The following is a 24,557-nucleotide window of genomic DNA, read 5'->3' on the forward strand; positions in this document are numbered from 1 at the left end:
AACTGGCCACTATATGTGTCACCTGGACAAACTACTGTTACTGTAACTGTTACCACTTCAGTCAGGAAGTAGCTCTAAAGGACCACAGGTGAGCAACAACACTGGAAGACGCTGCAGAGAGAGGAAGAGGAAGAGGGAGGGAGAGAATGAGAGGGGGAGGAAGAGGAAGAGGGAGGGAGAGAATGAGAGGGGGAGGAAGAGTGAGAGGAGGAGCTGGTAGAGGAGCTCATGGCCAAAGAAGACGACAACTTTCAGATGACATCAGAACAACCTGAGTTGATGATGTCATCAGCCTCTCACTGTCACATTCTGTTTCTGCTGTTCACTGTTTCACTTACTGTTTGTGAGCATATCTTTGTTCACTCCAATGGAAATATATCTGCTGTGCATATATGTTGCACTCACAATCAAATGTGTGTGTGTCTGCAAATATTTCTGTGCATGTGAACAATCTGAAGAATTCTCTACAGTTTGAACTCTGTCAGTATTTTGGCAAAGCATTCTGAAGATGAGAGTTTTTATTCTGCCCAACAGTGTGTAGCTGGTTAGACAAACATCTGGTAACATGAATGAAGTGTGTAACGTCTGCTGCAGCAGTTTGACTTTGATAATGTTACATGTAGTTTTGGTTGCAGAGCTTCATTTTGCAGGATGTATGAGGTGTTCTGCAGTTTGGGTGTTTGGTTTGTGAATCGTGTTCAGTATTTTGATAAAACCAGCCGAGTTTGCAAAATTGTGTTTTAGCAATTGGAAAAAACTGTAATATGAGCTCATCACAAACATTATGAATTGATCATGTTTTCAGTTAAACGAGTGTTGTTGTGACATCATGTCGACAAACACGTTTAATGTTCAGCTCTTGTTCATGTAAAGTTACATTTCTGAGAGACGCTCGGCTGCTGGAGGGAGCTCAGCGTCTGACACTCAACACAACACAGCTGTGAATGAACACATTAGAGATCAATTATAGAATAATGAAAAACTGAGTGTGTTCAGGTGTGTTCAGGTGTGTGTGGCAGCAACTCAGTCTCTTCATGTGTTTATTATTATGAACTCAACATATTTCTGTCATTTAGTTTATCAGGAATAAATTGATCAGTGTATTGATTCTCAGGGTGACGATGTTAACTCTCTCTCTCTCTCTCAGTCATGTTATCCTTGGCCGCCCTCTCGCTCCGTCTTGGCGCCTGCGGTTGCCGAGGAAGCAGGCGCTCCCTGGCAACGGTCGTCTCCGGCAACAAGACGTCCAAGTGAGTGAGTCCACATCTGAGTTCGTCCAGTCGGACCAGTCAGAACATCAAACGTGTGTGTGTGTGTGTGTGTGTGAGCAGGTTGGTGAGGGAGAGGCTGCAGACGGAGGTGGAGAAGATGAAGAGTCACTTCTCAGGGTTCAGACCGGCGCTGGTTGTCTTACAGGTCAGTAACTGAGTACATTTACTGTACTTTCTTCTTCTACTCTGTTCTACTAATTTATGTGACAGCTTCAGTTAGAGTTCATGAAATCATAAACTCAATGACCAAACTAAAAGCTGAAGCCATCGGTCAGTTAATCAATGACAGGTGGAGGGTTGATGGAGGGTCTGCAGGGTCGGACTGGTCTGAAGCTGCTCTGTTTGCTGCAGCTGATCTTCTTCTCACAAACTCTGATAACAAACTTGAAGCAGGCGGAGCGACCTGACCCTGCTGATGACATCATCCCACAGCTCACACACTTAAAGGAACAGTTCACCCAAAACAGTCAACTCTCAGCAGAGAATAAAAAACATGCAGTAAAGATTTGAGCCTGTGCACCTCATACAGAGCTGTAATCTGTAGTCCTGAACCCAGACCTGTTAGCATGTTAGCATGTTAGCACTTCCTGGTCCCTCATCTCAAAGTCTGTGAGTGTGTTTTCAGTTAAATGTGTGAAAGCTGTGAAAACATTTACATGTTTTATTTATCATTAATGTCCCACAGTTTAATCATGAAGCTCTTCATGTGTTAAAAACAGTTAGCGGTTGCTAACGAGTGTCTGAATGAGACTACAGAGGTTGTCGGGGACATTAAACGTCCTCACAGCGAACACGGAGACTCATCTACTCACTAGTCCGTCTTTACAGGCCACTTTAGTTACACACTGTTCTAACTCTGACTTTACTACTTGTACATTGATCAGTTTATAGAAAACCTGGATAGTTATTGTGCAGTAAGACTCTTAGTGGTGGAGACGTTTCAGTCATGTGACCGTGATGTCGTCTGTTTGTAGCCTAGCATTAGCTTCTTACTGCTACACAGTTAATTTAGCTTCAAACATCACAGAGTGGAGTTCATCTGTGGAGATTATCTGGATCAACAGAACCTGGACGGATCAGAACCTTCAGATTATGTTCTGGAATGATCCAGAATACAGTTCAATAATCTCAGCAGAACCAGAGAGATGCTAACGTGTGTGTGTGTGTGTGAGAGAGAGAGAGAGAGAGAGAGAGAGCTCGTTACTGGAGGCGGCCGAGTGTCACATGACTGGGTGTGTTTAATCACCTGATGACCTCACCTGTGTTTCAGGTGGGAGACAGAGACGACTCCAACCTGTACATCAGCTCAAAACTGAAGGCTGCAGCCGAGGTCAGAACCACGTCAGAACCACGTCCTCACTGAGTCTAAACACAGACTGATGCTTCTGTTAGCATGATGCTAGCTCCTGCTGAGCTCATCCTTGGTCATGTTGGTTTGAGTTCCCATGTTTCTATAATCTCAACAGAACTGTATTGATCGAGTCTCTGCTCCTCAGATTGGAATCGATGCGAAACACGTGAGGCTGCCAAGCTCGGCGAAGCAGGACGAGGTCGGTGAAGAGCCCACAGCTGATGACATCATCCACGCTGACGAAGGCTGTGACTGTTTCCTGTTTCCTGTCGTCCTGCAGGTGCTGCGGAGCATCATGTCCATTAACGAGAACCCGTCCGTCCACGGTCTGATCGTCCAGCTTCCTCTGGACTCTGTCAACCCCGTCAACACCGAGCTCATCACCAACGCCGTCTCTCCAGAGAAGGACGTGGACGGGTCAGTCTCCGCAGGAAGTCCGTCTTCTTCTTCATGGTCCTGTTAACACTTAACTGTCCTGTGTGTGTGTGTGTGTGTGTGTGTGTGTGTGTACAGTCTGAGCTGTATTAATGCAGGCAAGTTATCTCGAGGTGATCTGAACGACTGTTTCATCCCCTGCACCCCCAAAGGCTGCATGGAGCTCATCAGACAGACAGGTCTCACACACACACACACACACACACACAGACAGGTCTCACACACACACACACACACACACACACACACAGACAGGTCTCACACACACACACACACACACACACACACACAGACAGGTCTCACACACACACACACACACACACACACACACAGACAGGTCTCACACACACACACACACACACACACACACACAGACAGGTCTCACACACACACACACACAGACAGGTCTCACACACACACACACACACACAGACAGGTCTCACACACACACACACACAGACAGACAGGTCTCACACACACACACACACACACACACACAGACAGGTCTCACACACACACACACACAGACAGGTCTCACACACACACACACTCTCTGACTTGTAGAAAGACTGTTTATCTAAATATAAACACACCGGCTGCGTCCTAAGTTCCACACTAACATGCTACTGATTACGCTAAAACAGTATGTGAGATTTTTTTGTATGTCTGAAACCTCAGTATGAACCCAACAGTACGTGAGGTGCATACTATTTCCGGTAAATATTATAGTATGCAAGCACTGGACACTACGCTGGTGTAAATATCCCACAATGCAATGCAGCGGTGAAGACAACAACAACGCAACAAACAACGGCAGAAAGCGACCAGTGCAGCTCTGGTGTAACGTCTAACGTTACAATGCTTCAATTTAAGTTTCTAACGGTAGCCGTTTAATTAACGTTAGCTCCATAATTAGCCTAACTCAGTTAACATTACAACCACAACAGTGTGTCATCGGAAGTCAAACCTTATACTTAAGTAAAAGCTAAACAAAACATGTTTTACACGAGTATTATTGCAGATTGCCGGTAGAGGTGAGGTTGACACGGGTTACCACGGTTACACATCTCCAAACCAACCAGCAGGAAGTGCGTCACTTCTGCGCTGAGCAGTGCGTCTGAAAAGATGCATACTGCTGTTATTCACTGAAAAGTATGTTGAACGATAGTACACATATTGAGTATGTAGTGTATAGAATGGAGTTTCAGACGCAACCTCAGACTTACTGCATGGTGCTGTCACTCTCTCCATGGCAACAAAGCATCATGGGAACTGTAGTTCAGTAACATGATTTGATCTCCAAACAGAAATAACCAATCACAGATATCTCACCTGTCACTTCCTGTCACTTCCTGTTCCTGTGTAGGCGTGTCCGTGGCGGGAAAACATGCCGTTGTGATTGGTCGCAGTAAGATCGTTGGAGCACCGATGCACGACCTGCTTCTGTGGAACCACGCCACTGTGACCACCTGTCACTCAAAGACACCTGACCTACCTGAGCAGGTGACATCACAAATCAATACTGACTGTTGTTGTTTTAAATCTGCAGGTCAGGGCCCGGAGAAACTAACTCAGTGTGTTTCCTGTCTGATGATGCGTTTCCTGTCTGTGTGATGTCAGGTGGGCCGGGCCGATATCCTGGTGGTGGGGGCGGGGCGAGCCGAGATGGTGAGAGGAGAGTGGGTGAAGGAGGGAGCCGTGGTCATTGACTGTGGAATCAACCACGTACCAGGTACCTCACCTGTGTCCTCACTCGTGTCCTCACCTGTGTCCTCACCTGTGTCCTCACTTGTGTCCTGTGTCCTCACCTGTGTCCCGTGTCCTCACTTGTGTCCCGTGTCCTCACCTGTGTCCTCACCTGTGTCCTCACTTGTGTCCTCACCTGTGTCCTCACTTGTGTCCTGTGTCCTCACCTGTGTCCTCACCTGTGTCCTCACCTGTGTCCTCACTTGTGTCCTCACCTGTGTCCCGTGTCCTCACCTGTGTCCTCACCTGTGTCCCGTGTCCTCACCTGTGTCCTCACCCATGTCCTCACCTGTGTCCTCACCTGTGTCCTGTGTCCTCACCTGTGTCCTCACCTGTGTCCCGTGTCCTCACCTGTGTCCTCACTTGTGTCCCGTGTCCTCACCTGTGTCCTCACCTGTGTCCTCACCTGTGTCCTCACTTGTGTCCTGTGTCCTCACCTGTGTCCTCACCTGTGTCCTCACTTGTGTCCTCACCTGTGTCCCGTGTCCTCACCTGTGTCCTCACCTGTGTCCCGTGTCCTCACCTGTGTCCTCACCCATGTCCTCACCTGTGTCCTCACCTGTGTCCCGTGTCCTCACCTGTGTCCTCACCTGTGTCCTCACCTGTGTCCTCACCTGTGTCCCGTGTCCTCACCTGTGTCCTCACCCATGTCCTCACCTGTGTCCTCACCTGTGTCCCGTGTCCTCACCTGTGTCCTCACCTGTGTCCTCACCTGTGTCCCGTGTCCTCACCTGTGTCCTCACTTGTGTCCCGTGTCCTCACCTGTGTCCTCACCTGTGTCCCGTGTCCTCACCTGTGTCCTCACCTGTGTCCTCACCTGTGTCCTCACTTGTGTCCTGTGTCTTTTGTGTGTGACCTTCGACCACTCTGACAGACGAGACAAGGGCTAGCGGTAAACGAGTTGTTGGAGACGTCCACTACGCCTCAGCCAATCAGAGAGCAGGATTCATCACACCTGTTCCAGGGGGGGTGGGGCCGATGACGGTGGCCATGCTCATGGAGGTAAAAAAGTATAACAACAAAAAATGTCAAACGGAAAAGTAAATGATTTAAAGCACTTTTAAATGAGTTAATAGTGAAATGTAACATTAAGATGACATCGCCGGGGGAACGTTTGCTCGTTAACAGCTGAAAGTTTCAGTCATCACGTCTGCAGCCGATTGATCGACAAAACAACTGGTCACAGATATGAGAGTGAACTTCGCGTCTCATTAACCAGTCAAACCATCACTTCACTTTAGATACTGATCACTTGATGTTTTGCATAAAAGTAACATCTTACAGGTAGTTTACCTTCAGGATTCAACACTGTTGCAAACAAGATGGCTGCCTGTTACCCAGCATCCTTTGTACTCACAGAGGCTCCATTAAAGGGCCAGCGCCACCTGGTGGCCTCAGTGACAGTTACACCATTCACTTGTTTTCTAGTTTCTGATGCTTCGTTATTAATCTGTGAGTGAAGCTGCTGCTGGGAGCACGTGTGACCTCTCACAGTTAATAGTTATTAATACGTTTATTAATCCAGACTTCAGTTGAGGTGATGATGACAGTCAGCGTCTGTGGGTTTGTTTTCAGAACACGGTGCTGAGCGCTCAGCGTTTCCTGTTGAAGAATCGGCCGACGAGGTGAAAAACACAACGACACCGTAGGAAACACTCGCAGGTAAACCTCATGAGAAAAACACAGCTCACAACATCTGATGGTCATTTTATCTTCAAGAGAAATTTGTTCATGAACATTTCTGTTATTATTATTATTATTATTGTCATTAATATGATCTTTAGCTCAGAAAGTGATGTCAGCTCATTCTGCATCACTTTGTGTCTCTAATGAGGTACTGAGACACAGTGGAGCCCCCTGCTGGTGGTTTACACACCATCTGATCCAAACTGAAGAGAAAGAAACTGGACCGGCTGCCCGTCAGTCTGAGCTCCACTGTTTGTTCAAGTCGGAAACAACGAACGCAGACGTGACGGCTGTTTCCTGCTGAAGTCGTCACGAGGCGACCAAATATCTGATCAACCTATTGATTATTAATGAAATCTGAAAATGAGATTAATGGACATGTCATTGATTCAACAAATGTAAATAAAATGTAATCATAAAATCAGTTTTACATTTCAGTTCTTTATGTTATAAACAGTTTCTCTTCAGTCTGTTTGAGCTTCATGTCAAACAATAAAGTTTACAGCTCAACATCTGAACATATTTCATTGATTATTCATTTGCATGTTTATGTTGAAAAGGTTGAGAACAGCGATTGTTTCCTTCATGTCACACGACAACATGTGACTGATGATGAGACATAAAAATCACATCTGAGCCACAAAACTGTCACAACAGCATTTAATGATCGACTGAGAAAAATCAATAAAGGTTGAACATGTTCTTGTTGAATCTTCACGTGGAGCGCATTTGTTGTTGTATTATCATCATTTTCCTTTCAGACTGTAAATGAATTAAAACGTGTCATCAGATCAACTCACGCTGATTTAAAGATAATCACAGCTGGCGACGAGTGACAGCTGTGTGATGTCATCAGACAGTCATTCATGAAGATGATTTTTAGTCGGCTTGATTCCTGAAATAACTCTGAGAGTCCGAAGCTTCTCCTCTTAGATTTTACTCTCACTTGTTCTAGTTTCTTTTGATTCGTCAGGATGAAAAATGTTCAGATTTTGTTGATTCTCTCTGAAGAGTTTAAAATTTGAGTTGATTCACCTGCAGAACTTAAACAGTTATTCACTAAAGGCTCACGCATTTTTATGCAGTTTGCTTTGATTTGATTTTGGTGATTAAAAAACTTTCATTTCTTTTTCAAGTCATGATGTGAAAGTAGAACATGACTGAAGAACATGTGAGAACAAGCCATGTGTTTTTTACACACTTCAGATCGAACACAATCAAATCTACTGAAAATCACATCACACTTAATAATTAATAGAAAATGAGTTGTGAAAAGTCATAACGGTTGTTTCAGTTGAACTGTTCATCAGTTTTTCAGAGACAGAATGCATTTTGATTTATGTGGATTTAAAAATAATTCATGATCCAGTAAATTTTAAAATCATCATCAAAGTCAGACTGCAGGTTTTAAAGCAGCTGCTGATCAGACGGGCTGATGTTTATAACGAGGTGTCGTCTGCGTACAGACGGATCGTTTCATTTCTGACCTTTTGATGTTAAGAGAAGAGTGAGTTCTTCCACCGAGACAACAGCCGGCCGCATGCAGCCACATCCGTCTTCTTCTGTGGTGGAGGATAAAACCACCTCACACAGAAACACGTCACGTAAAGGTTCAGTCCACAGACTTTACACAGGAAGTCCAGTTTGTTGGTCGGTCATCTGAAAGCAGCTGCATGTTTAAATTCACTGATAGGTGAACCTTTCTCCCTGACATTTCACAGCTGATGTAATGTGATGATGTCATTGTGATGTCATCAAATGAGTTGTGATCACATGTCTCAAATTCAAACTTTTTTTCTCAGTCGTCTGCCACTCAGATGAAGGTTTGTACTGAATTAGCCTCCTCTTGTTCTTCCTCCTCCTCTCACTGTCGCTCCTCTTCGTCATGCATGATCTCGGCAGCCCGGCGGCTCTCTGTGAACGCAGCCTGAGTCACTCTGCTGCTCTCGGGTCAGCTGGTCCACGGCGGCGGTCATGGCGGCTCGGACCAGAGAGCGAGCCATCCGGTGCAGCTGCCGCTCGCTGTGCTCGAAGCCAAGGAGGAGGAGGAGATGGTTGTGGTTGTCTGAGGAGAAGTCCTCCCAACACTCCTCCTCATTATCATCCTGACTGATGTCATATCGTGGAACCAGCTCGATCCGGATGGATGGCCCATTACTCGTTGGCTGAAGGCAGTGCGAGGTCGTCTTCTCTTCACAGGGACGCTCGGAGGCTTGCTGAGATGATGTCGTAGATGATGAAGGGTAATCGTCAGTGTCCAGGACGACGGTGGCGGTGTCACAAGAAACCTTGTCTTTCTCTGCAGCCTCCATTAAGTCTTCAACAGGAACAACGTTTGTGTCTCCAACAGCCTCACTGTCATTTTGGATCGGTTCAGATCTGTTTACATCATCGCTGATGTCACAGACCTGTGGATCTGCTGCTGTTTGTTCAGTCAGCTGGACGCTCACCTCGGCTGCCACCGTCACCACCTCCACGCTGTCATCAGCCACATCGTCATGGAGTTCTGACGGTTCTTCTACCTGAGCTACAGGTGAACACGGAGCCTCCTCACACAGCGTAGTGTTCTCCATGTTCTCCAGACGGACACCAGATAATCTGTTTCTTCTTCTTCTGCTGAAAAACATTCTCACTTTCTTGCGGAGGCTCCTCGAAGGTTTGTCGTCTGTCTTCTCCTCGTGACTTGTTCGAACGTAGGACGAGGTCTGGAACCTTTTGAACATTGACCACGTTCTCACATTGAACCTCCTCTTCCCTTTAGCTCCATCAGCGCTTTCTTCTTCTTTGGTGTCCAGTGCAGAAGTACCTGCCTCCTGCAGCGCCACCTCTGGGGGAACACCACTGTCATTTGTCTGCTTCTCTGAACGTTCCTCTCCGTCCTTCTTTTGCTTCCTGTTACAAACAGCAGCAGGTGAGAATCGCCTCCACCACCTGCGTCTGGTTAACTTCCTGTTTCTGATGTCATCAACCCCACCTGCAGCTCCACAGCTCCCCCCATAGCTCTCTTCAGATAAATCTTTGCCGTCCATGTTGCCAGTTTCTGTGTGTCTCTCTACAGCGGCTGAGGTCTTTGTTGAAGAGTTAATCTGGTTTCTGTTGGTCTTGGCTTCAGGTCGGTTTTTCCCAGCAGCAGCTTCAAAGTCCCGTCAGCTTCCTCCTTAATGTCACTTTCTCCACTCGTTGGACGGCGCCTCCACCCTCCCTCACCATGGCATCTCCACGGTGACGCTAAATGGTTTTTCTGCCTCCCGGAGGCGTTTGAGCTGTTCCGTCCACAATCCGCCGCTGATAAACCATCTGCTGCCGAGATTAAACACCTGGGAACCTGCAGAGCACAAAGACACAGATTCAACATGTTGATTTATGACACGTGGAGGGTTGAACAGAGCAGACGTGAGTGTTAACACGTCACCAGAGACGTTCACTGATCAGTTTCTGCTCAGATCTCTCAACATGAGTCATGTTCATAGGAAAATATGACAGTTTTATCAGCATAGTTACAAAAGACACGTTTATGTGACGTGTTGTTGTTCCTACCGAGCTTCAGTTCACTTATTAAAAATCACTTTGGACAAAATCATCTGCTTAATAAACTTGTTGATGAATCTATTTCATATTTTTCTATTTTGATGTCCAGGCTTCTGAAATAAAGACGGATGATCCAAAGAGAATATTAAACATAAAGTCTGCAGACATTGTGACGATCACTGTGATGAAGAAACATAAACTAAACTGCTGAGTGACAAAACTGAACAATTTGTTCACATTTAACTGGTTGTGTTAAAACATACAATATCAATATTTCACAGAACTTCTTATAGACAGTGTGATAGATCCTGAGATGGAGTTCAAGTTAAAATGACATTTTGATGATTTAAAATCAGAACATCAGATTTACATGTTCGGCTGATATCTGCCTCTTTTTTTACAGATTAAGTTCAGAGTAAAAAAACAAGAGGACGAGTCAGACGGTCTTCAGTTCACAGGATCAGTCAGAAAGTCTCATTAATAAAATGTTTCATCATCATGAGAGGAAGAGATCAGCTGATCTGATCATCAATAACAGTGAAATAAAGATGTCACACAGAAGTTTTATCAGGTCTCACCTGGACGAGGGTCTTCTCCGGTCTGCTGATCAGATCTGATCCTGACTGAACAAACACTGAGCTCCTCCCCCTTTTCTCTCTCTCTCTCTCTCTCTCTCTCTCCTCCACCCTAGTTTCCATAGCAACCCCACTGATTGGCGTTTAGTTTTACAGAAATGGTTTCTTCAATAAGGAGGTGGGAGGCTGGGGGAGGCAGAGGAGTGAGGCCCCCGGGGGAGATGGAGAACAGGAAGCTGGATCTGGTTTTATTTCCTTTAATGAGTTTCTAGGAGGTTTTATGTGAGAGCAACACATCTCTATCTTTAGACATCCAACGCTCAGAGACAACAAGGAGACAGACCAGGACCAGCACAACCCGCAGGACCAGCAGGACCAGCAGGACCAGGAGGACCAGCAGGACCAGCAGGACCAGGAGGACCAGCAGGACCAGGAGGACCAGGAGGACCAGCAGGACCAGGAGGACCAGGAGGACCAGCAGGACCAGCAGGACCAGGAGGACCAGGAGGACCAGCAGGACCAGCAGGACCAGGAGGACCAGCAGGACCAGCAGGACCAGCAGGACCAGGAGGACCAGCAGGACCAGCAGGACCAGCAGGACCAGGAGGACCAGGAGGACTAGCAGAAACAGGAGACCGGAAGAAGGTCCTCCTCCTTGTCCTCCTTGTGTATAGACTGATTAGTGTAACTATCCAACATGATGAACGATGATGACATCGTTCACAACAGTTCAGACAAGAAGAGAAATAAATCAGGTGGAGGGTTGAATCACCGCTAATCAACTATTAAATAGTTATTACTGATTAGTTACTATTAGTTACTGATTAGTTACTATAAGTTACTGATTAGTTACTATGAGTTACTATTAGTAACTGATGAGTTACTATGAGTTACTATTAGTTACTGATTAGTTACTATAAGTTACTATTAGTCTCTGATTCGTTACTATAAGTTACTGATTCGTTACTATAAGTTACTGATTAGTTACTATAAGTTACTATTAGTCTCTGATTCGTTACTATAAGTTACTGATTAGTTACTATAAGTTACTGATTAGTTACTATTAGTCACTGATTAGTTACTATAAGTTACTATTAGTCTCTGATTCGTTACTATAAGTTACTGATTAGTTACTATAAGTTACTATTAGTCTCTGATTCGTTACTATAAGTTACTGATTAGTTACTATAAGTTACTATTAGTCTCTGATTCGTTACTATAAGTTACTATAAGTTACTGATTAGTTACTATTAGTCACTGATTAGTTACTATAAGTTACTGATTAGTTACTATAAGTTACTGATTAGTTACTATTAGTCACTGATTCGTTACTATTAGTTACTAATTAGTCACTGATTCATTACTATTGGTTACTGATGAGTAACTGTTAGTTAATGATTAGTTACTGATTAGTTACTGATTTCTGTACTAACCTCCATCACAGGCTGTATTTTTACAGAAGCTACAGACAGGAATCAGACTTTAGCTGAACATGTTCCTCGAATCTTTAGCTGCCACTCATGAGAGAAACTTTCCTGTGTCTTCTTCTACTGCTGGTTTGGGTACAGACTCAAGGTGTTCAGCGCCACCTGCTGGACTGGAGTTTGTCTCCAGGACTCAGCAAGACCGACCCCACAGATTTCTACAGAATCATTTAAGACAAATGAACCTAAAAGACTCAAATTTCATCTGAATTCTTCCTGGAAACTTTTTTTAAATGTGATAAATCGTGTAAGTATTACTCTGCAGGACACAACATCACAAGTTTAATGAACAGAAACAAAACAAATTTGACTGATCTTTAAATCTCCTTGTTTGAGCTGGTTTATTGATCAGTGATCAGTTATTGATCTGCTGCAGCACTCTGAGCTCTCTTGTGTCGTCATGTGTCACTGTCTATTTTTGAAGGTGTGAAGAACCTCAGCAGCTTTTGTTTCTATAGCGATGGAGGGTAAAAATACATCCATCTGTCTCTAAGCAACAGCAGATCGACCAATCAGGACCTCCGACAGGTGAGAGCATGAGGCAGGAGAGTGTTTTACCTTCAGGGAACTTCTGCAGGAAGTTTTCTGGACTCAGTTATTATTATAATTCATGTGTTTATCTTTGTGTGTATACATATATTGTTTATATATACTGTATATATATATATACAGTATATATACACCAGGGTGGGAATTTCACGCACTTTGGCCTTGATGCCCCGTGAAAAAACAAATCATCGTACGGCCACAGTGTCCTCTGTGCCCCTGGCCCGGTCAGCGTAGTGTTCTTGCCTTGAATTACAGCCACCTGAGTGCACAGTAGTCACTCACAGTAACTTCAGTGAGTCCGCGGTTCCTGCAGGTGGAGTCTCATCATCACGATGATCTCACGTGAAAGCCTCTCACACAGCAGCAGCGTCTCAAAACAGAAGAACGAAACTTACAGCACAGCGAGCGAGCGCAGCCGGTTTGATATGATACGTAACTGACTTATGTGGTAGGATTTAGTCCGGTAAAGTTGGAAATATATTCACAGATTCGAACTTCCCGGATCAATAACTCATAAGCGAAACATTGCTAAAACACAAACGACGACTCTTTCCTACCGTAGTGAGGAAGACAACGAGCTACAACCGTATGTTAATCAGAACGAGCGTCTGGACATTAACTCTGGTCTGTATGGTCAGCCAGCTGTGAGACGAGGGCGCAGGGACCGTCTACAAAGTGCAACACCGAAAAGAGAAACTACAAAAAATTCAATAACTTCACTATTATTCAGAGTGTAGTGCCACCAAAATCACTCCACACATCAGTGGTCTCCTGCTGGTTATTCTACTATTTTTCGTTTGGAAAAAATGTGCTTTGGGGAATTTCTATTGGAAGAAATATTCAATAACTTCAGTAATATTCAGTGTAGTGTCACAAAAATCACCTAACTCTACTTTTAAAAAAAACAGTTTTCTAATGTAACATTAACTTGATATTGGTATTAAAAATGTTTTGATACATAATCCATGTCTTACTATAAATTAGTATGTTATGGTATTAGTCTGAAAGGTAAATCATCGAATTTTACTCAGTGGCCTTTGTGCCCCTAAAAAAAAGAAAAGTGAAGGCCAAATGGCCTCGCCCAGTATATGTATAAATGTATATATGTATTTATTTAACTCATGTTTGTAATCATCAGGATGATATCCGAATATTCAGTCTCATCATCTGAACAGCTGAAAGCGTCTGCAGACTGTCGGCTTGTTGAGTGTTCAGAAGGAACAGCTGATTTTATTTAGTTTATTAATAATCAGATGGAAATTTAAATTGTCTGTCATCACATCCACCAACCATCCAATCAGCAGCCACCATCACCTCGAAGCTGCAAATCAAATCTCACCTGTCCCCAAAATCTGAAACAGAAAGAAAACTTTTAGAAAAAACACTCAAAAAACATGACAGATTATTATTATTATCATTATTATTATCATTAAGATTATACTATAATAATGATCATTATTGATCCTCTCTAGGGGGTTGAATTATCAGTCTTTACTCATTATATTCATACATATCAAACTATACTCTATATATGTTAATGTATTCAAAATTATGACACAATCACAATATTAATATCATATTTAATGTTATCACACTGTATAAATTCACTTGTAAATTGTGATGAAGTTGTTATAAATATTTGCAATCTTCAGTTTTAAAAAGTGAAACGTTCTGTAAATGTTCTGTTGACGTTCTCGTGATGTTGTGACTTTATTATAACAATAACGTGTTGAAATATTTATGGAAGTCTTTTTTAAGGTTTGAATTTATTTATTATGTATTTATTATGTATGTATTTTCATATAATATTCTTATCTTACTCTTATATTCTGACTTTGTATTCATAGTATTGTCAAAATTAAATATTTATTAAGTTTTGTGTTATTTTTTAGAGTTGAGCCGGATACTCGGCTGAAATGAGTATCCGGTACAGATAAAGCACTTTTGCCGAGTACGAGTATTATACGAGTAATACGAGTCAATATCTGTGCTTGGATTGAATGAAAATCCTCATTGGGTAGCTGACTGTGTCTGTGATCCCTTAGCAAAAAGTAGTTTATTCAAGTGTACTACAAGTATACTTATTTTATACTAAAACTGAGGCAGTATGCTTGAAGTGTACTTTTTATTTAGTATATTTTATATACTTAAGAAAAGTATAGTGAAGTATACTTTGCTTATACTGAAAAGTATAAAGAATAGTCTAAGACTGGGTACATTAATACTTAGACTTACACTTATACTTTAATACTAAAGCTTATACCTTAGTATACTGTGGACTGTGGCGCAAAGACTCTTGGGTATTCTGTTGCTGTTGGTGTAATCTTATTGTGAATAAGATGATGTGTAAGACGGTTGCGGGTTAATTCACATCCTAGTTCTGTAGTTAAATTGTGTCGAGTTAACAAAGATGATAAAAATGTTGGCACCGTGAGTGAAGGAGTGTTTTCTGGGAGAGACTTCCCGTCTGTTCAGATATTAATGTGTGTGTGTGTGTGTGTGTGTGTGTGTGTGTGTGTGTGTGTGTGTGTGTGTGTGTGTGTGTGTGTGTGTGTGTGTGTGTGTGTGTGTGTGTGTGTGTGTGTGTGTGTGTGTGCGTGTGTGTGCGTGTGCGCGCGCGGTGATAAATGGCAAATTTCTGGCTAGAACTTGCCAAATTACAAGCACTAAGTATATCTTGATTTAAGTGCAGATTAAGGCCAAATTATTGACTTGTGTTAACATTTAAATTAATGGAATCCGTTAACGTTTAGGTTTTATTCAGCTTCAGGTTTGTTCTTACTTTGGTTTGTACTCACTTATTAACCAGTGGAGTTCTGGTAAACGTGGGTTCGTTCAGACGTGGTGCTTGGTAGAATGTGACTCGCGTTGCGTCTCTGCCTGTCGGAGTTTTTTTTTCAGTTTTTTTGTCTGACACTTTCTTGCTGTATTTCATAAAAAAAAAAGAAAAAACGGTAGAAGTGGTATAAATAATATTACAAATTAAGCTACACACACACACACCTGGTGTGGAAATAAAAAAAAAAAAAAAAGAACCAAAAACATTTTTTTAAAAATCACACTGATCATAAAAAAAAAAATTTGAAGTTAAAAAAAGAAAGTTATGTTGAGTATGAAAACTCTTGTTCATTACATTTTACTTCATAATTGCAACCGCATGTGTTGTATTCATTGTTGCAAAACTTGTTCTGTAAATTGTTTGTTTGCTATCGATCTGAAGCTCAATGCTGATGCTGTCCTGTAAATAGTTTTCTAATCAGCAATAAATATAACAAATTCTGATCAACCCATATCAATTGCATGCTTAAAATAACATACCGGTTAAAGGCACGCCCATTTCAAGACAACCCGACCCACGTCCGGGTTAAATCCCGCCCACGTCCGGGTTACGTCCCGCCCACTCCGAGTACAGACACAGATACAGATAATGCTGTACTCGCTCATCCCTATTATTTTTTCTCTTTATTTACGTTTTTACAGACGTTACATGATGTCTGAATCTTAACCTTCATTTTTTCAGGACTTTTGTGACTTTTATAAAATAAAAACATATTTTTTGGTGATTCTGTTCTCAGTGTTCAAATCATGTTTGTCTTTTTTGAAAGAACAGAACAAACGCTTACATCCTGTCCTGAAGGACTGAAAATGTCAGCTGTCTGTGTGGATACTCTGTTTCCCAGAATGCCTCTGGTCATCTCAGAGCTCAGCTCTCTGCTGACGCCTGCTGGACCCGGTCTGGTACTGCAGACAGACTTTAAACAGGAAACTCAAAGATCCACTTCCTCTGAAGACCAGGACCTCCTGCTGAGAGCTCCAGGGAGAGCTGGTGAGTTCGACTCTTTTCATTTCTTTCACTTCTTTAATTTCCGTCATAAAAAGCTGTGTTTGTTCTTCATGGTGTCGCCTGTGTTGGCCTCCAGGTGTTTCCAGGTGTTTCCAGGAGCCCTGTGATGTCACAGTGTTTGTTTCCAACAGTTTGAAATAAAGTTTTGTCCTGTGACATGTGGTGGCAGCTCTCACTGTTCGATCTGATCGTCAATGTTCAGATCAAACATTTATTATAAAGATCTGACACCCTCATCAGACTCCTCAGCTGCGCTCTGACTGGTGCAAAGAGACTTTCATTTACAAAACTTTATTGTTCCATCAATGAAAAAACAGACGTCTATGTACAAAACACGTCAACACAAACTTCCTGTTTGGATTCTTTTTACAGTGAAACACAATGAAGATGACGTCACCAATCAATAATATCTCAACAGGAGGGTCCTGATCAATGAACGCTGGTCACCTGACCACCTCCAGTTAAAGGACCATTACACTGTTTTTCTTGTTCCCCTTTCAAAATAAAGTTATACTGTAGTACTCTGTGTACTTGTACACATCTTCACAACCAGCAGCACGCTGACGATCATTATTATCAACATTTTTATCATTGTTATATTTCAATACGCTTTTTATTTAGACGTATTTAAGACATTTTAATTGTTTATTGTGGCGTTTCAGATTTCTAAGTTACATGGAGCTGCGTGTTCAGAGTGAAGAGGAGCTGAAACCAACTACATTAATCTATGAAGTGCAGAACGATCAGAAATGTTAACAGGACATCTTCAATGAAACAGTGGAACGATCCTTTAACAGAAGTTCAGTCGAGCTTCAGTTTTCTGACCCAGACAGGAGAAATCGAGCGTCAGTGATCGTCTGACACAGTTCGGATCAGATTGTCGGGAAGCTTTGATGGAAACAACACAAACGAGCAGACAAAGGCACTAAAACTGATCTACAGACAGTCTGGCATCACACTGATGGTACGTTAAAGGAACAGTCCGACATTTTAACGTGCGTCTTCCTAAGAGGCGTTCACTGTCCGCTGGTGAGCGTGGAAGATCCGGATTCAACAAGGTCTCAGTGTTCACAGAAACAAAAACGAGCCGATGACACAAACAGGATGTGATGTTCATGATGGACTCACTTATTATCAATCCGCTGATTGTTTTCTGATTATCCATGAATCTGCGCTGACGTCTTCACGTTTTCTTTTGTTGGACAAACAAACTGAGTCTTTATAGAAGATGATCAGCAAATATTCTTTACAGTTTTTAAATATCTGCTGATTGATTTTCTGTCGACTGATCGATCAGTTCACAGTCGTCCCCTGGCAGCTGATGACCACATGATCACACACACACACACACACACCTGCACAGGTACCAGACCATCACACAGCAGCAGAGACAGAAACAGAACGACAACACAAACCTCAGAGTCCAGTCTGAGAGAACAGGTTCAGAACAGAACCACCTGTGTGTTCAGTCATGGCACCTGGTGGTGAAACACCTGCCGTGGTTCACCTGATGACGTCACTCGACGGGCACGCCGTCCACACTCTCCTGGGAGATCTCAGAGTCCAGAGAGTAGCAGGAGCTGCCGTTGTCCTGAGTGTCCCTGTTGGCCTCCTCAGAGAGCATGACGTTGCCAGCAGAGGCCCCGGCCCCGCCCCCGGCCCCGCCCCCAGGCTCTGCGGCACCCTCGCAGAAGTGGGCGGAGGCCTGAAAGAGCTGGCTGCAGAGGCGGTTGTAGCGGTGGTAGCGTGACGGCTTGCCAGTGTGTGTGTACATGTGCTCCTGCAGCTGGCTCTTGTGGGCGAAGCGCAGGCTACAGACGGCGCAGGCGATCTTACGTTTACGAGAGTGCAGGACGGCGGGGGTCGGGCTGGTTCCACCTCCTCCTCCTCCGCCCCCCCGGCTCCTCCGCAGCTCTGCAGCCAGCTGGTTGGCGAGCGCCTGACTCTGCCTCAGCGCCTCCTCCAGACATCCTGCATCCAGTTGCTCCTGGCCCCCTGGAGGCCCCTCCTCCACGCCGGCGTCCAGCTCGCCGCTCTGCGACAATCCCTCCATCAAGCGGGTGGGGTCGAGGGCGTGGCTGAACAGGTGCTCTCGCAGGACCTCAGGGGAGGAACAGCGTTCTCCACAGCGTGGACACAGCAGAACCAGAGGCCGATCTTTGAACAGAAGGTTCTGACTGGGACTGCTGCCCTGAGCTGGAGACGGAGACCCCGCCCCCTGACCCTCCTCCCTCTCACCATCCTCACCCTCCTCCTCCAGCCTCTCCTGTTTTATGCGAGTCGAGATGTCCGAGTCGTCTCCAGATGCCACGGAGCAAACGTTGCGTAGCGCTGAGGCCTGGCGGTCTGATGGGACCCCCTCCAGTCCAACGGCGAGGGATAGCTGGGAGTGGGATCGCCCCCCCCGGCCGGAGGAGCATCCATCATCGGGGGCCCCGCAGGACACTGTTGTGGATTTCGGGACCCCGCCCGCCTCCTTATTCGCAAGTTGGGAAGATATCTGGATGCCATAAAGATTGGACATGCGTACCACGTCGGTGGTGGTGTCGGTGGCGCCCTCGCCAGGTTTCCGGCACAGCTGGTAGGCGTGAAGGAACTTGATGCCTTCCTGCAGCCGGCTCTGGTCCACGGGCTGCTTGGGACACATGCCGGTGTACATGATGTGCAGCAGGTAGCTGAAGACGTCTGGCTGGATGTCTGTGGGCTGGATCTTTATACACTCACTGAGGACAGACAGACAGGCAGACAGACAGGCAGACAGACATGCCAGTGTCAACAGAAACAACAGTGTTTGTTTGCCCTGCGTCACGATTCTCAGGTGAGCTGATAACTGTGACTCACTCAGGACCTTCAGATCTCTCTGTTGATGCAGAGAGCAGAACAACACAGAGTCATCTGCAAAACACTGAACCTGGTTTGACTTTTGCTTGGCATCATTCTGCAGATATTTTTTGGCTGGTCAAATACATGTGAGCTCACGGTCCTGTGTTTCTACTGTTTACCTCAAACTGTCGTGACATTAGCATGAAGACTCCTGAATGAAAAACAACAACTTCTGTCCTGTCGCTAACAATCATCCACATTAAGACCACGCAACTGAAGCCGAGTCAATGATCTGTAAGAAAGAAAAAAATGGACCTGGACTGGTGGATGAAGATCATCTTGAAGTAATTGGAGAAGGCGGCGAGCACGGCACGGTGAGCTTTGAAGTAGACGTTTCCGATGGCGACGGTGCAGTCACACAGGAAGCCGAACTCTCTCTGAACGTTGAGCTGCTGCAGCAGGAAGAGGCTGTGAGACGACACCTCCATGACCCACTCTGCAAACACACAACACAAGATGTCGTCCTCTGACGGAGAGTCACACTCATCTAAACATGTGTTTCATGTCAGTGTGTTCAGGTTCGATTGAGTTACGATTCTAACATCCGGGACGAGCGTCCACACCATCACTTCACTGTCTATGTGAGCAGCATTACGTTATGTTGCTTTGGTTGCTCTTCATTAACATAAAGCCGAGGTCTCGGCTACTTTAGTATTCAGTGAACTGTTTTCAGAAAAACACTGTGACAAATATTTTAATCATATGAAACAAGTTGCCATGAAATCCTGAGCTCCATCAGAGCTGTCTGAAGAGATGAAACTTTAATTCTGATTCCTCTGGAGATTTTCCTCGGTCCTGTCATGTTTATAACTACAGCTTTTAGTTTCGCTGCTTGAATGTTCTGTGATATTTGCTGCAGTGGCTTTATACAAGCATGGAAACCTTTAATATGCCTGAAAGCAGCAAGTTTAAACCGATTAAATGGATGGAAGAAAATGTCGTCAGTTTGATATCTCATCATCCTGTCCTATGTGAGAAACCATGACAACAACCGAGTCAAGGACAATATATGTCTCGTTTTCACCATGAAAGTGGAACTAACACAGTGGTACCTCTGTGTTAGTTCTGTCTGAAGTAAGTCCAGACTAACCAAAATATTGTTGCTGAAAATGATGTTTTCACTTCCTGAGCTGATCGGTGAGCAGCTGACGGCTGAAAATAATCATTCTGTTACCAACCAACATCACCAGAAAGGTAACGGAACGTGAAACAAGACAAAGCATCATGAGGCGATGACGAGCATCCAACCTTCATCTACAGGTAAGCTCAGATATTTGTTGGGAACTCACCTGACCACACCTCCTCCACCAACACGCCCGCCTGCAGCACACACCTCCAACTACTGCACACACCTCCACCTGCAGCACACACCTCCAACTACTGCACACACCTCCACCTGCAGCACACACCTCCAACTACTGCACCACCTCCACCTACTGCACACACCTCCAACTACTGCACACACCTCCACCTGCAGCACACACCTCCAACTACTGCACCCACCTGCAGCACACACCTCCAACTACTGCACCACCTCCAACTACTGCACACACCTCCAACTACTGCACACACCTGCAGCACACACCTCCAACTACTGCACCACCTCCAACTACTGCACACACCTCCAACTACTGCACACACCTCCACCTGCAGCACACACCTCCACCTGCAGCACATACCTCCAAATACTGCACACACCTCCACCTGCTGCACACACCTCCACCTGCAGCACACACCTCCACCTGCAGCACACACCTCCAACTACTGCACCACCTCCAACTACTGCACCACCTCCACCTGCTGCACACACCTCCACCTGCAGCACACACCTCCACCTGCTGCACACACCTCCACCTGCAGCACACACCTCCACCTGCAGCACACACCTCCACCTGCTGCACACACCTCCTGTGATATTTGCTGCAGTGGCTTTATACAAGCATGGAAACCTTTAATATGCCTGAAAGCAGCAAGTTTAAACCGATTAAATGGATGGAAGAAAATGTCGTCAGTTTGATATCTCATCATCCTGTCCTATGTGAGAAACCATGACAACAACCGAGTCAAGGACAATATATGTCTCGTTTTCACCATGAAAGTGGAACACAGCACCGCTGATACCTCACTACCTCTGTGTTAGTTCTGTCTGAAGTAAGTCCAGACTAACCAAAATATTGTTGCTGAAAATGATGTTTTCACTTCCTGAGCTGATCGGTGAGCAGCTGACGGCTGAAAATAATCATTCTGTTACCAACCAACATCACCAGAAAGGTAACGGAACGTGAAACAAGACAAAGCATCATGAGTCGATGACGAGCATCCAACCTTCATCTACAGGTAAGCTCAGATATTTGTTGGGAACTCACCTGACCACACCTCCTCCACCAACACGCCCACCTGCAGCACACACCTCCAACTACTGCACACACCTCCACCTGCAGCACACACCTCCAACTACTGCACACACCTCCACCTGCAGCACACACCTCCAAATACTGCACACACCTCCACCTGCAGCACACACCTCCACCTGCAGCACACACCTCCAACTACTGCACACACCTCCACCTGCAGCACACACCTCCAACTACTGCACCCACCTGCAGCACACACCTCCAACTACTGCACACACCTCCAACTACTGCACACACCTCCACCTGCAGCACACACCTCCACCTGCAGTGCACACCTCCACCTGCTGCACACGCCTCCACCTGCTGCACACACGTCCAACTACTGCACACACCTCCAACTACATTACTGAGATTAATGACTCTGATTATTCACACCTGTGAGTTATATTAAAAAACATAAATATTAATAATAATTTAAAAACATAAATGATTGTTTTTCATCACCAGAGTCAGTGCGTGTAATGTGTGTTTGGTGCTAATGAACTGCAGCTCTGAACTGTTTGAGCCTCTTTTAGCTCCTTGTTTTGGTTTGATGATTCTGGATCAATAACAGACGAGGCTTCACTTCGAACACTTTCTGACTTTGTGTTTATCTGAACAGCTGAAGATGGAGGAGGATCTCCATCATCTCCCTCCACTTTGAGTCACTCTGTTCAAAACTACATTACCCATGATGCTCAGCAGCCGTCACCATGGAGGGAATCAGACGCAAAACCCGGTTCCATGGTTACTGAATTTAACCAGAAATTAGTGAGAACATTTTAATCTTCCACGTCCAATCAGAGTTTGAAGCTCTCTGATTGGACGAGTGCTGGTGAAATGCACCCTGGGAGTCGTAGTTGACTCATAATGTCCACAGACGTCTTGTAGTTTTGACTTTGACGTGTTGGTTCATATTGACTAATCAGTTATCGGTCACTAATCAATCACCCCTCTGTCACTTAGAAACTGCTGTGACTGAAACTTTATTGATACTCATCATGATCAGCAGCTTCAGACCTCCACCTGCAGGGACCTCACACCACCTCCGGCAGGCTCCGCCCACAGGGACAGGTGGGCACGAGGTCAGCAGCTGACATGTGACCTCACTGAAGGTCACACACACACACACACACACACATCGTCTGATCGAGCAGACCGGAAGCCGGACCCCTGCGCGTCCAAACAATACCGCTCCGCGCGTGCACGTCGTGGTGTCGCGCCCGCGCGGCTGCAGCCTCCTCCATCCTCTGCCTCATTCACATTCAGACACACGCACGTCCTCATTTATCTACACGCACACAGGCGCGTGCTCACGCCTGTCCATACCGTACACACCCTCTGTGTGTCCGGGCCGTGCACGCGCGCCGTGCCCGTGGGCCGTTTGTCGGTGTCTTACCGCAGAAATGTGCAGATTGTCTTCAGGTGCGGGAGCCGATTTGTTGCTGCAGATGATCTCGCAAGAAGCCGCGTCACATCTCGCGAGAGAAAGGGTCAAAGGGGCTGGTCACGTGATCCGACTGTGTCACCCACCGACGTGTGATCAGTGATCAATAACGGCCTGATTGATCGGTTTATGTTCATTCAAACACAAAAATACATAAATATAATAAACACAGCAGGCACGGGACAACCGCAGGCTACGGAAGCCCCGAGGACCGAGCGACACTGCGTTTCTTCCAGTGATCCGGTTATTAAATTAAAAACGATAATATAAAGATAATTCTGGTCAAAGTCATCAACACAGTTAATGAATACTAATAACACTACTACTACTAATAATAACAGATCTTTAGCAGCTGTTATAACTCTGTAAACCTGAGCATTTTAAAGAAATGTCAGATTTCCGTGTGACTCCTGAACGCCTCTGTTCATCTGCGTGTCTGCAGACATTTGACTCATTTATGTAAAAATTAAACATCTGTGGTCAAAGAGTCAGAACTCTTCATGTAGATGTAAACCAGCAGCAGCGGTCTTATTAGTAGTAGTAGTAATGATGTCGTGGTTCTGACTGATCCAGCACCAAACCTCATTCAGTTTTTACTCCATTTAAGACCTCAGTCAGTTTAAGTCTGAACACCCTCAGTGTCAGTTACAGTTACAGTTGAATCCTGTTCAGCTGATGTTGTTCTGATGTTCAGCTGCTTGATATTTTACACTTCTGGTGATTAGAAACAGATGTGGTGACGTCATCAGTGAACAGATGATGAACATAGCAGCTGACACTGGATCAGTTTGGTTCACTCAGTGTGTTCTACCTCCAGTTTCTATCAGATACACGACGTGTCTGACCCTCTGCTGCACCTGTGTTTCCTCTCTCGGGTGTTTATTATCAGCTGTTACCGTCCAGGACCGCCAAGCCCACAGGTGAGACGCTGCGAGGCCCACAGGTGAGACGCTGCGAGGCCCACAGGTGAGACGCTGCGAGGCCCACAGGTGAGACTGTGTTTGCTGCTCTTCCTCCCTGTCTGTGACTCTTTCAGCACCTGTTTATTCCTCTCTGACATTTTTATTGTAGCGCCCTGAAACAAAAATAATAATAATAATAATAATAATAATAATAATGCATGTAGTGTTTATAATAAAACCCACCTGTCACTGAACCAGAACTGTGCCGACGTGTTACTGGATCAGAACTTGTTGCAGGTGTGATTCTCCGTGTCTGACAGCAGGTGGAGCATCAGAACACAAACCGCTGACATGACTGAACGAATTGTTCCTTTGAAACATGTAGACTGACGTCTGTCGGACAGTTATCTTTAAAATGTTTCTTTTATTTTCTCCACTTGTTCTTAAAATGTTTCTTGTTTCT

The 24,557-nt window shown here is 44.9% G+C and overlaps 3 protein-coding genes across 4 annotated transcripts in view; 1 reads left to right on the forward strand and 2 right to left on the reverse strand.

The window, feature by feature from the left end:
• Positions 1-7,007, forward strand: part of LOC115574307 (C-1-tetrahydrofolate synthase, cytoplasmic-like) — a 7,937-nt gene extending 930 nt beyond the window's left edge. Inside the window, exons 2-12 of one of the 2 annotated variants that reach the window (XM_030405759.1) lie at positions 1,148-1,250; positions 1,332-1,416; positions 2,542-2,601; positions 2,768-2,821; positions 2,903-3,039; positions 3,136-3,236; positions 4,424-4,560; positions 4,678-4,789; positions 5,678-5,805; positions 6,379-6,465; positions 6,588-7,007. In XM_030405759.1, coding sequence (XP_030261619.1) covers positions 1,150-1,250; positions 1,332-1,416; positions 2,542-2,601; positions 2,768-2,821; positions 2,903-3,039; positions 3,136-3,236; positions 4,424-4,560; positions 4,678-4,789; positions 5,678-5,805; positions 6,379-6,432 — 969 coding nt within the window. In that variant the 5' untranslated portion in view covers positions 1,148-1,149 and the 3' untranslated portion in view covers positions 6,433-6,465; positions 6,588-7,007. The remainder of the gene's footprint in view (positions 1-1,147; positions 1,251-1,331; positions 1,417-2,541; positions 2,602-2,767; positions 2,822-2,902; positions 3,040-3,135; positions 3,237-4,423; positions 4,561-4,677; positions 4,790-5,677; positions 5,806-6,378; positions 6,466-6,587) is intronic. The other variant, XM_030405758.1, reaches the window with a different exon arrangement.
• Positions 7,008-7,132: 125 nt separating this feature from the next.
• Positions 7,133-10,969, reverse strand: LOC115574306 (uncharacterized). The gene is made up of 2 exons (XM_030405757.1): positions 10,596-10,969; positions 7,133-9,814 (listed from the first exon to the last, which is right to left on the reverse strand). The coding sequence occupies exon 2, from the start codon at positions 9,516-9,518 to the stop codon at positions 8,373-8,375; it is 1,146 nt and encodes a 381-aa protein (XP_030261617.1). The 5' UTR covers positions 9,519-9,814; positions 10,596-10,969; the 3' UTR covers positions 7,133-8,372.
• A 5,099-nt stretch (positions 10,970-16,068) lies between these two features.
• Positions 16,069-24,547, reverse strand: zbtb25 (zinc finger and BTB domain containing 25). Its single transcript, XM_030405756.1, has 4 exons — positions 24,338-24,547; positions 23,145-24,267; positions 19,608-19,788; positions 16,069-19,192 (listed from the first exon to the last, which is right to left on the reverse strand). The coding sequence occupies exons 3-4, from the start codon at positions 19,778-19,780 to the stop codon at positions 17,986-17,988; spliced, it is 1,380 nt and encodes a 459-aa protein (XP_030261616.1). The 5' UTR covers positions 19,781-19,788; positions 23,145-24,267; positions 24,338-24,547; the 3' UTR covers positions 16,069-17,985.
• Between the last annotated feature and the right edge of the window lie 10 nt (positions 24,548-24,557).

The sequence above is a fragment of the Sparus aurata genome, chromosome 22 (genome assembly GCF_900880675.1).
Source record: "Sparus aurata chromosome 22, fSpaAur1.1, whole genome shotgun sequence".
In the NCBI taxonomy this organism is placed as follows: domain Eukaryota; kingdom Metazoa; phylum Chordata; class Actinopteri; order Spariformes; family Sparidae; genus Sparus; species Sparus aurata.